Source organism: Maylandia zebra, linkage group LG13 (genome assembly GCF_041146795.1).
Source record: "Maylandia zebra isolate NMK-2024a linkage group LG13, Mzebra_GT3a, whole genome shotgun sequence".
In the NCBI taxonomy this organism is placed as follows: Eukaryota; Metazoa; Chordata; class Actinopteri; order Cichliformes; family Cichlidae; genus Maylandia; species Maylandia zebra.
Genome location: NC_135179.1, coordinates 666,153 through 681,951, shown reverse-complemented (window position 1 = coordinate 681,951; position 15,799 = coordinate 666,153). Strand labels below are relative to the sequence as shown.

At 43.8% G+C, this 15,799-nt stretch overlaps 1 protein-coding gene across 2 annotated transcripts in view; it reads right to left on the bottom strand.

The window, feature by feature from the left end:
* Positions 1 to 7,712: 7,712 nt before the first annotated feature.
* Positions 7,713 to 15,799, bottom strand: part of eno4 (enolase 4) — a 32,249-nt gene continuing 24,162 nt past the window's right edge. For both annotated transcript variants that reach the window (XM_076891351.1, XM_004572506.2), the window contains exons 11-13: positions 15,413 to 15,474; positions 8,976 to 9,093; positions 7,713 to 8,451 (exon numbers count right to left, since the gene is read on the bottom strand). In XM_076891351.1, coding sequence (XP_076747466.1) covers positions 8,330 to 8,451; positions 8,976 to 9,093; positions 15,413 to 15,474 — 302 coding nt within the window. In that variant the 3' untranslated portion in view covers positions 7,713 to 8,329. The remainder of the gene's footprint in view (positions 8,452 to 8,975; positions 9,094 to 15,412; positions 15,475 to 15,799) is intronic.

Sequence of the window (15,799 nt, the reverse complement as noted above, 5' to 3'; positions counted from 1 at the left end):
CCTGCAGTTCATTCAGCTCCTTTTGTAAAATACCAGTTCATTGTTATGCACAGTGACACACAGTCGCCTCACAGCCTCGAGCTTCTGCTTTTCTCTGAATGGTTCCATGTAGCCCAGTGTTAAACTTGTAGCCTCCCAGTAAGCAATCACAGGCGGCCGTGATAGATTTAGTTTCAATGGTTCTCTTCACTTACACATATTTTATCTGTTTTTCTGTGTGCACCCTCACTCGACTTGTTGACCCTTAAGATCAATTTATGGTCACTTTACTTCTTTAAAACACAACTCCAGAAATATATCTGACATCATTTGAAGAGTGTGTTTGATGTCCAGTTTGTACATGATGGCCTCCTTACAGTCATAAAGGAGGATGCAGCAGATTACGCAGGTGTGACTGTGACCAGCTGCAGTGTCTCTGATTGTCACACGGTGGAGTGTAACTGCTCAGTGCGAGCCTCTCGACAGGATTACAGCAACCAAAGTGTCATATCAGTGGATGCAGCCATCGTTTACTTACAGTTTGCATTTTGGGGGGATTTTCTATAAAAACAACAATCGACAGCGGTTAAGGTCATCACTTATTGAACATAATTAGGGATCCGTTTGACTGAAAGTGTTTTACAATCAGATAAAAGATAAAAATGTGTTTTTCTTCACGAAGCAGCTTTTTAATGCTCTTAGGATTAATATTCACTGATTTCCCTTTAAACTTTATTTGATCTCTTATTGTACAAACCATGTATAAGGTCACATTTACCCCCCCCCCCCCCCCCCCCCCCCAAAACAAGTTAATGTGTTATAACCTGGTTTATTTAAATGCATGTTTTGCTGTTAAAAAAGCGAACCGCGGTTTACTTTGCAGCGCTTTCACAGCCGGAGACGCTCCAGAGGAGCGAGACAAGCCTGAGTCGTACCGCCAGCCTCTGTCCTTAGTCCTGAACTGTTACGTTATGATGGCACGCAGCAGTTATTTTCTCCTCACGACTCATTTAATTAAATGTTTTACAAAGCGTCTAAATAAAGCGTGTTGAACATGAGGTTCGTTTCAGTCTCAGCTGTGCTCTACCTGCAGCCTCTCTGCAACGCCACCATTGTTTTGGACTGGCTGTAGAGACAATGGTGGCGTTTTTAATCTGCACACTGTTGTATTTATTTTTACAAGATGGAAACCATCGACCTTTTCACAGAGTCCAGAAATGCTGAACTTTTCCCCACTGGCTGCTTTGTACCATGTCTAAAATCTCCAGCAGGGCCGGGCACAGATTGATTTGACCACATGGCCGAGCCGCTTCGGTGTTTTGTTTTCCCCAACACCTGCCCACATTTCCCACACACTTTCTTCACTGAGAGAGTGAAACATGAGAGCTGTGAACTATGGCTGGTGTCCATCACCTATTGTGTGCTGCTGTTCATTAACGCTTTAGGCTTCATTTAACACTGAGGTGCAATTTCCAGCCCCCGACACAGTGTACAGGAAATGTCACTGTGGATCAAAGTCTGTGTTCTAACCAAGTTCATCAGCAGCACTGCTTCAAAGGCTTCCCTTCGTTCTTTCATCAGTCTGCTGAAGCACATGTTGCAGAGGAAGTCCTGGTTAAGTTTATTTACCAGCACGTCGTTAGGAACAGGAAACAGTCGCTCAGCAGATTCGACAAACTAATCGTTGGTGTAGACAGCTGACAAAGCAGCGTGAGGATGTGTGGGATTATCTAGTTGGAGGTTAGAGTATCAGTGTGCAGTTGACCTGCTTGAGCGAGAGTAAATGAAAAAAAGAGATTTATGTCTCTACCTCCTCATACTGTATCCTCTTTATCTAATGAGGTTCTTCTAGTCGAGGCTGTGTGGGCGCAGCTGAATGCTAGTTTTGCATTCAAAGGAGGAGAGACGCTGGTGTCCCTTGGATGCACTGCCTCAGTCTTCTTTTCCTCAGCAGAAACAAAGTCAGCGCTTCGGTTTCTTTCCTCTGCCTCAGCTCGAGCTGCTGGACTCGCTGATGCCGACTGATGGACGGTGCCGACCTCGCAAACTAAGGCAAAACATGCAATTACCCAAGCCATGCTATGTCCTTTTCTTCCTTCTTCTCACCACTGTGTTCCCTCAACATCACGCCGATACAAGCTAATGTTTGGTGTTTTTGTTCCTTCAAGGACCAGCAATTAGGGAGGTCCTGTTAGCGTGTGTGGGAAACACTTAATTTGACCTATTTTGATTATCATTTCATGTATTTTCAAAAATTGCCTGCTGGGGAGCTTCAGATGAGCGCTGCTGTGTGTCCAGCCTCGGTTTGTGTCGGCACATTTCATTGATTAGAGGCTGCCTTTACTCGCTGACATTTACAGCAACACTGGGTGTGAGCTGGCAAACAAACAACAACAGGAAGAACTTTCTTCTTTTCATTTCATTCCTTTCACACTCTCAAAATGTTTGTTTAAAATGAATACTAAATGCAAAATACATCCTTACTTAACCCTTTAAAACCTGAAGCATGAAATAACTGCCAGGAATCTTTAATTTGGTGATAATGGAGTGTTTGTTGCACCTTTATGCAAAAATATATCAAATTTTAATCTGCATATATATGAGTTTTATACATATGCAGATTACATTTGCTACATAAGCCATATTTTTGTAATTCAGTCGTTAAAAATTTGTCATGCAATTTTTATCATTTTTTGAGGATGAAGAAAAGTCACGCTGATGATGTAGAAGTCTCAAGTATCACATACGATACGCTGGGCTTTCAAAGGGTTCATTCGAGTCCATTGTGAGTTCTTTTTACTTGTTCTACTTGTTTTTGTTAGTTATTTGTACTTCTTTTTTAAAAAACTGTAGAACGTTTGTACAATTCCAGACACATTAGTGTTAGTGTTAACCTTCAGATCCTTTAGTCTAAGCAGCTTGGAAAGAACGCAGGAGGAGCTTCTTTATTTGTAGCACCAAATGGTAGGAGTCCCAGGTACTGAAACCCTAATGGGCAAAGTGTGTTAACTGGGTTTCCAAGAACACCTGAATAATATAAATTCATGAAAAACCCATTAAACCGAGCCATGCAAGACTCCAGTGAGGCAGTCCAGTGTTCCAACATCATGTCAGGAGGGATATATATTCATCCACACATTCTAAGAACAACTGGTATATTAAAGGCATTGAATGCAGCTGAACTGATAAAGAACATCGCAGCTTAACTAGAAACCTGTACTGTCTGTGGCCAACTACCAAGACTACGTGAAGCATCCTCTGAAAGTCTACTGAATCCAGTATTACAGACAATCCCTACTGTGGCCATCACTGAAACCCAAAGATAGAGGCAGCACAGAGGAAAGTTAGCACAACAAAAAGGTGTGATGAAGAAAATGGTCTCTAAGAGGCACAACAGCTGTTCACACCTGAGACCTTAGAAGCTGTCATGACTCACAGATTTGGCTAACTGCTAGAAGAGGTATACCAGAGACACAGAACATAAAAGAATAAACCAGACGTTCTCCACTGAACCGTCCAAGGTGGACTCTCTGTGGCACTGTCCATTAGTCAGCATCAGCGAGTCCAGCAGCCTGACCAGATGGCACTGAGGCTGGAGAGAGAGCAATACCGGAAGTAGAAAAGTGGCTAGTGGAGCTACGATTAGATCACAGCAGCCTCCCTGAACAGGAACCATTAACTATCACAGTGTCAAACATCCAAGAAAGAGTCTCAAGCATGAAGAGTTGTACAGCACCAGGCCCTGATGCGTGTCACACCTACTGGCTAAAGAAGCTAACTGCACCCCATGAGCATCTGCAAGCAAAGCAGTTCTCACTTAGTGGTACCATTAGCTAACAGTTAATAAGCTAACTGTTAATAAGCTAACAGTTAATAAGCTAACAGTTAATAAGCTAACAGTTAATAAGCTAACTGTTAATAAGCTAACAGTTAATAAGCCAATGCAGCCACTTCACTAAGTTCACTGCTGTAGCTGAACTTAGTGAGCACTCATCTCTGTGCTTGTCCTGCTAGACCTCAGTGCAGCGTTCGATACTGTCGACCATAATATCCTATTAGAGCGATTAGAACATGCTGTAGGTATTACAGGTACTGCACTGCAGTGGTTTGTATCATATCTATCTAATAGACTCCAGTTTGTTCATGTAAATGGAGAGTCCTCTTCACACACTGAGGTTAATTATGGAGTTCCACAGGGTTCAGTGCTAGGACCAATTCTGTTTACATTATACATGCTTCCCTTAGGCAGCATCATTAGAAGACATAGCATACATTTACACTGCTATGCAGATGACACCCAGCTCTATCTATCCATGAAGCCAGATAACACACACCAATTAGTTAAACTGCAGGAATGTCTTAAAGACATAAAGACCTGGATGCCCGCTAACTTTCTTTTCTAAGCCAATGATACATCAGTTGCCACACTCTATACCAAAGACATCAGAATGTCCTTCAGACTGAAGAAAATGTTGTGAGATGATAAAAAGGGGGAAGGAAGGTAGTCACAACTGAGGAGATCCAAAGATCATGGAAGTATAAGAACAGGCACCAAGCATACAGAGGACAGAGGACAGAGGACGCCATAGCAACAGCACTCAATGTAGCATTAACACATCTGGAGAGGCAAGGAAGCTATGTGCGTATGCTCTTTGTGGATTATAGCTCGGCATTTAATACCATTCTTCCATACAAACTGGACGCCAAGCTAAAAGACCTAGGGCTTCCTCACAGCACCTGTAAGTGGATCAATAGCTTCCTCACCGACCGCAGACAGAGAGTGAGAGTGGGACGTTACACATCTCCAGCCCTAAATCTAAGCACTGGGTCGCCACAGGGCTGCGTGCTTAGTCCACTGCTCTACTCGCTTTATACACACGACTGCACCCCCGCCCACCAGAGCAACACCATTGTAAAGTTCGCAGATGACACTACTGTGGTGGGGCTCATATCTGGGGGAGATGAGTCTGCCTACAGAGATGAGGTGGAGCGGCTGTCTTCATGGTGCAAGGATAACAACCTTCTCCTAAACACGAAAAAGACCAAAGAACTCATAATTGACTACAGAAGACACAAGACAGAAATCCAACCACTAATCATCAGCGACGACTATGTGGAGAGGGTAGCAGACTTCCGCTTCTTGGGAGTCAGCATAGAGGGAAACCTATCCTGGAGTGTGAATACCTCTGAGCTACTGAAAAAGACACAACAGAGACTGTACTTTCTGAGAGTGCTTAGGAAGAACAACATCACACAGAGACTGCTGGTGTCTTTCTACAGAGCCTCCATCGAAAGCATACTAACGTACTGCATAGGCATATGGTACGCTAGCTGCACAGTGGCTCAGAGGAAAGCACTCCAGGGAGTAATCAACGCTGCCCAAAGGACAATCGGCTGCCCTCTCCTCAAACTGAAAGACCTACACAGTTCCCGCTGCCTCAAAAGAGCCCATAACATCATAAAGGACACCTCACACCCTGGACACTCCATGTTCGAACTGCTGCCTTCAGGTAAACGGTACAGAACAACATACACAAGGACTAACAGACTCAAACACAGTTTCTACCCAATTGCAATATCATGTCTCAATGCTACTAAAAGTAGATGACTTTCATTGCCCCTGTTGTCATTTGTGCCCTTGATGTTGGAATGCTTTCAGACATGTTTTGTTGGATGCGCTAACAAATTGACTGAGTGATTGATTGTTTGAGTGATATATCAACTAGGTCGTATGTTGAGTGTCTGTATGGGGCCTTACGCCTGGATTGCTTGGGTGTATTTACTGTATGAGAACACTGTATTTTATATGTATTTCTATCTTTTATATCATATCTATTATAGTTTTAAGTATTTATCTTTCGTGATGTTGCACTGACCGGAGACATCTTTCAATTTCATTGTACTTGTGACAATGACAATAAAGAATATTCTATACAAAGGCACACAGTCTGCACATTCACTATGTGTTTGTGCACCACTCTGCATTTAATCATTAGTTGTTATCAATCTCCCACCCTCTTCCACAGCATGTCTTTATCCTGTCTTCCTCTCCTCACCCTCAACCAGTTGCAGCCAATGACTGCTCTTCCCTGAGCCTGGTTCTGCTGGAGGTTTCTTCCTGTTAAAAGGGAGTTTTTCCTTCCCACTGTCACCAAAGTGCTGCTCATAGGGGGTCATATGATTATTGGCGTTTTCTCTGTATTATTATTATTTTCTAATTTCACTTTTATTTCTACAGGTAAATCTCAATGAGAAACAAGGTCTCATTTTCAAGAGCGATCTGTTTTAAATAACTATACAAAACTACAGCATGTTAAAACACACTATAGTCATTACAATTCATATAACCAATTAAAATAAAAGACAGTAACAATAAAAGATTAAGAAACAGCCATCCCATGCTCCATTTTGATGAAAACCCTTCAGTCCTGTTGTCCTGTTGTAATTTGTTCCAAGCAGAGATGGGCAGTAACGCATAATCTGATTACTTCTTTCAAGTAACGAGTAAATTAAGGGATTACTATTGTAAAAAAAGTAATTAGATTACCTTTCCCGTAAGCATGCTGCGTTACTGCATTACTAGACCGTGATTTTGTTTGTTTGTGTCTCATGACAATGACATACGCCCACTGACGTGACCGCTGTGGCACCGGATGAGAAGCTGGGACAGTGTACAAGAACATCTGTGCTGCATGTGGAGCAGAAGCCTCTGATTCTTGTTGAAAACAACACAGCTGAGGTCCTGTGGGAATTCAGGCTGCAGACATACAAGCAAGCTGCAGGCCAACCAATCAGACACAGCGGTGGTTTCCAAAGACAGATGTGGCCATCCCAGTGGGCAGCCACATCAGGAGCACGCGTACTTTCTTTCCCCATTCTCGTTATTCGTGCTTTGTTTTTAAATCACAAAAGCTCTGTAGTACTGTACAATAGAGGAATGGGACAGCAGTTCATCCTAGAATTCACTGTTCAAAGGTTTTCTTCACCAATAAAGTGATCCAGAGTGAGGTGTCAGGTATCCCTTTCCTTGTCTTCTTCCTCACCTGTCCTGCCTTCGTCTTTTTGTACCTCTGAGTAAACCAAACCAAACACTAGCCCGCTTTAACCCCTGACTGTGGCACTATAAACTGTGCATAAATTATAACCCCTGGTGATCAGTACTATGTTCAATGACAAAGTGATGTGACACATTGATGCAGCTTTGTGTCTGGTCCATGCAGCTCCTCTGAGCTGCACCTCTGGGTCTTTCCTCTTCTGTTGTTACACAGACACAATCACTTCCTCCGCAGGATGCGAGCCATCAGGCGCTGCCCAGTTACACAGGAGCCTTTTGCTCACGTCCCGTGCTGACAAGGGGCAGGCAGTGTTTGATAACGCTGTCAGCGCTCTGTACTTGAATATGTCTGTCTATCAGCCTTTTCTTTACCCAGCTCTTTTAAAGCTCCCACAGGCGCAGCGAACACGATGACTCAACTGTCACACTCTTAAATCAGATTGCTAACAAAATGTGTCACCGTCAGCTGTGACATTAAAATGTTTCACTGTGGTCTCGTCTTTTAGTTCTTTTAAATTAAGACTGCGATAAATGAACCTCTTTTCAGAGCTGTGAAATTAATTCCATTAATTTGATTTTCAGTTAAATCTTCTACTGCCTGGAGATATTCTGGATCGACGCACATGCAGACCTGCAGAAATGGAAGACAGCAGGAAAACATGCTTCTGGGCCACGCGTGATCATTTTCTCTTTTATTTGCTGAAAAATGCAAACACTGAAAACACACTGACACTGAATCAAAATCTAATTTCATCCCATTTCCAAGATTTTCAGAAAACTTGACCTCTGACCTTGAGGTTGAGGTCACTGAGACACAAACCTGTCTGAGACTTTTAGTACACCTGACACTGATGACAACACCCCCTCATTCTTTTACTGCTGAGGAGTAAAAACATACAAACGTTTCCTTCAAACACCATCCAGCAGATTTAAGATATAAAAGCAAATCTTCCATGTGCACTTGTTTGGGGCTTGAACTGGCTTGAACTTCCGTCCCTTAAAATCGTTCTGGTTTTTATTTCAAATTAAAATGACATCATTGTACATAGCACTGTGTTTTGAGTCTGAAGCTCAAAATGTGAATATATTTGATGTTTTTCTTGACAAGAACTCATATTTCAAACTGTTAGAGACACTTTTTTCAGAGCTGTAAACATAGCAGAATGGTGCTCATACAATGGTGACCCTGGATCGATCCACGACGGTTATAATCACCTCAGCAGATTATTACAGGTGGTGTTAACTGCAAAACTGAATTGTGAAAGGTAAATATATTATATTATCATGAAGACACCTTCAAAGATCCGTCTGAATCAGATGTGAGCTGTGTTCCTCCAATCCAGACCTTGCTCCCTCGGTGCCTGAATGCTTATGTGGGTTGTCAGGGAACAGTGGAGGAGGGTGCTTCTCCTTAAAGACTGGATGAGACAAAATTAAATAAAGTGAATGTACAAAAGCTGGAGCGTAGACACCTACGACAACTGGATGGAAATAGCATTTGTACTGCTGCGGCTGGGGAACGTTAACCCTTTCACTTCGTGTAGAATGAACACAAACATTAAACACAGATAAACATGCTGAATAATGCCGGCTTATGGCAGCTGATTAGACAGACGTGTACTCATCTCTCATTAACCCTCTGCTGCCCCTGCCTGCTTTTTCAGAAATGATGGATGGGAAAGTATTTGTCCTTGTGTGTAATTAGGTGGCCAATTAACAGATCCAAGGTAGGGGGTTTTCACTCTTACACTCACACACACACACAAACACGCGTTTGTACAATTCCTCACACACCGTGTCCTTTCATATCCAGCAGTAAGAGAGAGACGTGTTCCCAAACCCAGACACTACTACTACCGTTCTCTCTCTCGGGCTTTGTCTGGCCTTGTTTCTCTGTCCAGCCAAAGAAAAATCACAAGGAAGGCTGAAAAAAAAAACCTACCAAGGATTCCCTGTTGGGCCAGTTCTTCTTCTATAGAAATCAGCCGGTTGTATTTAGTCATCCTCTCAGCCCCACTTAGACCTCCCAGTTTGACATAGTGCAGGCCCAGACCCACAGCCTGAACGAGAAGAAAAGCACAGTCTGAGACACAAACAGCAATATTTCATCTATTTACACTGCTTGTTAATCAAAATAGATGAACAGTTCCACAGCAAACGGATGGACAGTCGGGGTTATTAGTGACCTTTGTACAGGTCCAGTTTTTTATTACTTGATATTTGATCTCGTTATCTTAATAAACAATCCTCCTTGCAATTGTTACCTGAGATACTACTCATTTCCACGAGTCTGCTTAAAATGGAGTTCAGAGCAGCATCATACAATAAACAATAAGATGCAGTGTGTAGTCCAACGGCAGTCTCTGGTCACTTTTTGTGCAGCCGACAAGGAAAGAATGGACTATCTTTTATTCTCTTATCTGCTTTTTGTCATATTGTAACCAAAGGAATTAAATGAATATCGAAAAACTCTTTTGTTCTCGTCATCATAGCAAACTGCATCTTTCTAACGTTCTCAAATACAACTGATGTTAATAATAAATTGTAACATGGTTACCTATATCCACCACTCTGAAATTAACACAACAATAACCATACTATTTTGTCATGATTAATCACTATCAGTCTCAGACATCAACACTTTGAAATAGACAACATTACCTGAATGCAAACACATAAATAGACTAAAACAAAGACAAAAAGGTAACAAGAAGCACCCAAAGAGCACAAACCTCTGCCATGGCACCTCACGCTCCAGGGAGTATTTACAAAGCCCACACTTTTATTGTTTCACCTTTCTTTCTTCACAATACACGCCACACTTATAAGTACTATAGTTTCTAAATAATTTCCAAATTAAGCTTTGTTTCAACGTTAGACCGATAAATTTGTAGCTGACCTTGAAAACAATGGTGGATATAAATCAAATATCAACTGATACACACACACATATATATATCAACCACCTGACAAAGATCCTGTGGGACACAGATACAGATGGAAAAACTGGTGATGGCTAACCAGCTGGACATAGGACATGTGGGCAAGCAGGGGAAGAAGGGCGTAGTGATAGATGTAGCTATACCCCCAAAAGGTTTATTCTGTTCATCTGGATGTTTTTCAGTGGGAGAAATGTTTCGTCACTCATCCAGGTGACTTGTTCAGTCTCAGCTGACTGCAAGACTGAAGAAGTCACTTGGATGAGTGACGAAACAGGATCTTAGCTCGGTCATTCTCCACCACCCTGGGGGCGTTATGTTATGTGCTGGATTGTCTCTGGGGCATCTTTACACAGCCTGCACCTGGGGTCTTACCTGGTGTGATAGACCCCAGCCTCTATGGATCTTGTGCTCAGAGCTTGTTCCTGTGCGGTCATGATTAGTGCCTCTGTGCTGCCTTTCAGTCCGGCTTTGTCCAGCCAGTCGTAGGATTTCTGGATGTCACGCACCTCCTCCATCTGCCGGTGGTACATACCGTGCAGAGGCCTGTCCTTCCATGATTGGTTCTTCTCCTTGCTCTTTTTCTTTCTCAGGTTCTTGCTAGCTTAGGTATTCTCTAAGCACGCGGCCGGTTGAGGCCATCTTCCTGATGTACTCATGGATGTTCATTGTCTCATCCTGGAGTATGGTACTAACACTCACCATTTTGCTTAGCGTACAGTACAGGTGCTGGATTTGTTTTGAGGTCATTGGCTTCTATCTCCTCCTTTGGCCAGCTTATTATCCCAGCTAGGTATCTGATCTATGTATCTGACAGGCTGACAGGGACCCTTACTGGATACAGACCCCCCTGGTTGAGAGTCAAACCCCCAACCTGAAGTTCCACAGGTGTGTAGTGTTATCACTATATACATATGAAATGCCCCTGCAGTACCTGATCGGGCAGGGCATAGGTGTTGATAGCCTGGATCTTGTTCTTACCGTTCAGCTGACTCCTCAGGACTTGCCTGACCCGCTGCAGGTATTTGGTGATTGCGGCTTTCCTAGCGGCATCTTCCTGGTTTACATTTGCCTGTGGGATTCCCAGGTACTTATTATTGCCCTCAATGTCTGCAATTTTGCCTTCTGGAAGTGCGATCCCCTCAGTTCCGACTACCTTCCCTCCCTTTACTTACATCCAACTACACTTCTCCGGTCTGAATGATATTCCGATGTCATTGCGGTAGATTCTGGTGGTGTGGATCAGTAAATCGATGTCCCGTGCCTTCTTGGCATACAGCTTGATATCATCCCACATGTTGTACGCCACATCCCCATTGAATTCCTTATGAAGTCTCTTAGGGTCCTGTTGATCTTGTACAATTCTAGGCATTCCAGGATCCACCTGTGGGGCACCGAGTGATAGGCCTTCTTGTAATCAAGCCAGGCAGTGCACAGGCTGGTCAGTCTGGTCATCCAGTCTCAGGCGACTGCTCTGTTTACCAGCAGCTGATGATTTGCTCCTCTGGTATTCCTGCCAATTCCTTTCTGTGCCCCGCTCATGTATTGAGCCATGTGCCTGTTCATCTTAGCCGCTATGATAGTTGACAGGAGCGTCTGGTACTGAGGCAGGTTATTGGCCGGTAGTTGTATGGGACTGATCCCTTCTGGGGTCCTTGGGGATCAGGACTGTCCGGCCTTCAGTTAAGCATTCCAGGTGTGTCTTGTAAATTAGCAGCTGGTTCATTTGTGCCAGAGGCTCATGGATTACAGTCAACCAGTAGGCGTGAATCATTTCAGGGCCTGGTGCTGTCCAACTATTCTTGCTTGAGACTCTTTATCTGAGCTTGTGGTGGTTACTGGATCCTGTTCAGTGCAGTTGTGGTGGTCTGCCTTAGATCCACTAGCCACTGAGCATTGCCATTATGGGTTACAGCCTTCTCCCATATGCTCTTCCAGTATTGCTCTGTCTCCAGTCTTGGTGGGGCTGTTTTCATATTGTTCCCCTGTTCAAGGCATCAGGTATAGACAGCTTGCTGTATTTCTAAGGCACCTTCTTCGCACCTTTCTGCAACTCTGATAGTTGGCCAATTTCCCTCCATGCTACCTTGATCTTGGGCTTCTCCATGGAAGGTACTATTCCTTGTGGTTATTACTCTTGAAACCAAGCCTCTCACTCATCACTGCTGCTACAGTAGCTTGCAAAAGTATTCGGCCCCCTTGAACTTTCCCACATTTTGTCACATTACAGCCACAAACATGAATCAGTTTTATTGTAATTCCAGGTGAAAGACCAACACAAAGTGGTGCACACGTGAGAAGTGGAACGAAAATCAGACACGATTCCAAACATGTTTTACAAATAAATAACTGCAAAGTGGGGTGTGCGTAATTATTCAGCCCCCTTTGGTCTGAGTGCAGTCAGTTGCACATAGACATTGCTTGATGAGTGCTAATGACTAAATAGAGTGCACCTGTGTGTAATCTAATGTCAGTACAGATACAGCTGCTCTGTGACGGCCTCAGAGGTTGTCTAAGAGAACATTGGGAGCAACAACACCATGAAGTCCAAAGAACACAGCAGACAGGTCAGGGATAAAGTTATTTAAATTTAACGCAGGCTTAGGCTACACAAAGATTTCCCAAGCCTTGAACATCCCACGGAGCACTGTTCAAGCCATCATCCAGAAATGGAAGGAGCATGGCACAACTGTAAACCTACCAAGACAAGGCCGTCCACCTAAACTCACAGGCCGAACAAGCAGAGCGCTGATCAGAAATGCAGCCAAGAGGCCCATGGTGACTCTGGACGAGCTGCAGAGATCTACAGCTCAGGTGGGGGAATCTGTCCATAGGACAACTATTAGTCGTGCACTGCACAAACTTGGCCTTTATGGAAGAGTGGCAAGAAGAAAGCCATTGTTAACAGAAAACCAGAAGAAGTCCCGTTTGCAGTTTGCCACAAGCCATGTGGGGACACAGCAAACATGTGGAAGAAGCTGCTCTGGTCAGATGAGACCAAAATACAAAACGCTATGTGTGGCGGAAAACTAACACTGCACATCACTCTGAACGCACCATCCCCACTGTCAGATATGGTGGTGGCAGCATCATGCTCTGGGGGTGCTTCTCTGGACTGGGGCGGAGGTTCATCTTCCAGCAGGATAATGACCCTAAACATAAAGCCAGGGCAACATTGGGATGATTTAAAACAAAACACATCCATGTGTTAGAACGGCCCAGTCAAAGTCCAGATCTAAATCCAATCTAGAATCTGTGGCAAGATCTGAAAACTGCTGTTCACAAACGCTGTCCATCTAATCTGACTGAGCTGGAGCTGTTCTGCAAAGAAGAATGGGCAAAGATTTCAGTCTGTAGATGTGCAAAGCTGGTAGAGACAGACCCTAAAAGACTGGCAGCTGTAATTGCAGCAAAAGCTGGTTCTACAGAGTATCGACTCAGGGGGCTGAATAATTACGCACACCCCACTTTGCAGTTATTTATTTGTAAAAAATGTTTGGAATCGTGTCTGATTTTCGTTCCACTTCTCACGTGTGCACCACTTTGTGTTGGTCTTTCACGTGGAATTACAATAACATTGATTCATGTTTGTGGCTGTAATGTGACAAAATGTGGGAAAGTTCAAGGGGGCCGAACACTTTTGCAAACCATTGTATTGTGTAGACCAGCTGGTTAGTACTGGTGATGGTCACAATAAGAATTGTCTGTAGACCTGCACTCCTATCATCTAGTAGATATTCAGAGGGCACGACCCTCAGGGCACTTGAGTAGGTCACTTGAGCAGTGTTGTTTAGCTCAGTGGGCAAGCAGTTGACCAAAGTCCACATGACCAGAGTACGGTGGTGTAGGTTCAAGCCTGACTGCAGAAATTGCATGGTGGTGTCAATTGTGGCCCCAGTTTCCCAACTGGTGGACTGCACATCAAGAGGCAAACAGTCCCCAGCAAAAGGAGTAGGCAGCCCTGGTGGGTTAGGGTGAGGGAATTTGTTTACTTCCTGGAGGCAAAAAGGTCAACCTCTACTCTTACAAAGTGGCACCAGATCTGGTCGAACATCTGCAGATGGAGTCTCTGCTCCCCTGGCCTGAGCCCGGGGGAGTGCCCCTGCCAGATAGGAATCTGGAAGTAGACATACTTTAGCTTGATGGTGGCAAGCTAAAGCTTTGACAGCCTGCCTCACCCCCGGATTCATCAGCATCTTGCATCTTAGGGGCTGACGATAATGGTTAAGACCTCTTGAAATCCAAAATTGAGTGAAGTCTCCTGTCCCGCTTAAGAACTAAAAAGTAGTGGGGAGAGAACCCAGCTTGTCAGTTATCGGCATCCACTTCCTGTGTTGAACCTTTTCCCAAGAGGGCCAAGTTTTTCCCGCAGTATCTGGAATTGCTGGGGGTCGCGCACTGAGGAAAGGATCAAGATGGTCATTCAAGGTCTACGGAAGAACAGCAGGCATTAGTCCTCAGTCAAGGTAGACACCAACCAAAGGTCTGCCTCCAGAGCTGACCAAGTCGCCCTGCGCTGGGGAGACAGGGATGGGGATGGTTGGCCTGGTCCGAGGGTAAGTCTGGGACTTCAGAAGCTGGCTGATATGTGGAAGCCCTAGACCTTCTAGAACTGCTAGATCTCCTGGAGAGGCCCCTTGACACCTCCTTGGCACAGCAATGACTATCTTGAGCCTGCTGTAATAGTTCAGCTGCCTCCAGGCCAAACATCGCTGCAGGGTGAACAGGGAGTCAATAGTCTTGGTCATCCTGTCAGGCTGGCACTGAGACAGCCAATTTCCCCAATTCAAATCAATTTTAGTTTGAATAAAGCGATATTGATTCATTAAATCCTGAATCTATTTTTAAATATAAATGTATTTTGCCAGAATCTCAGGTTGTAGTGGATATCTTTGGACCTGCTCTCATTTGCTCTTTTAGCTGTTTGGCAAGTTGTCGAAATAGTTTCCTGAGCTTTAAGATAGATATCCCCTTATTTGCACATGACAAATAAAGGGCTAGGTATATGATCTTAATTTATAATATTTGAAAAAAAAAAGATAATAATTTGGAAATGCGAAAATATTGCCATCAAATGGAAATCATTCTAAGTGAGTCTGTGCTGATAAGCACAATACTTCTGAAACTGGTCAGTGCAATAGTGTGACTCAACTGGTTACCAGCTGGTTGCATTCTGGTTACACACAAAGCGAGGCTGCTGGGCACCTATCATTTTTCAGGTAAGGCACTGTCATGCAGAAATTCTGTCACTATTTGTAGACGAATATCTGTTTTAAATCTATGGGTTTGGCTATACTTTTAATGTAAGTAGTTCATGTAAATTTCTGTTTAATGTGAATTTCTGTATAAGCAGATGGCTGCCGTCTGCTTATACAGAACTTCACATTGACACTGTTCGCCACCATGGCAGCATCACTCAGAAACCAGGAAGAAGACTTACTATATCTGACAAAGAATCCTCACTGCATGGCTCACTGCATGTAGTTCCCATCAACACAGAACCTGTATGCCAACAAGAAAAAACAGACAGTTAGCTGTTATAGTAATGCACCATTGTGGCAATAATTTCCAATATTTTTATATACCTATAGACTGTCAAACAGGTGTTACAACATTTGCTGGAAAACCGTCTATTTGTTTAAGCTGAGAAATGTGAATTTCACATGGAAACAGTCTCCTTCTTGGGCTTCATTACTGAGCAGGGGAACATCAAACCAGACCCAGTGAAGGTCCGACGAGTACTCGACTGGTCCAAACCCCCAGATTGGAAGCAGCTCCAATGCTTTTTGGGTTTAACTAACTTTTATCGCAGCTTCATCTGGAATAT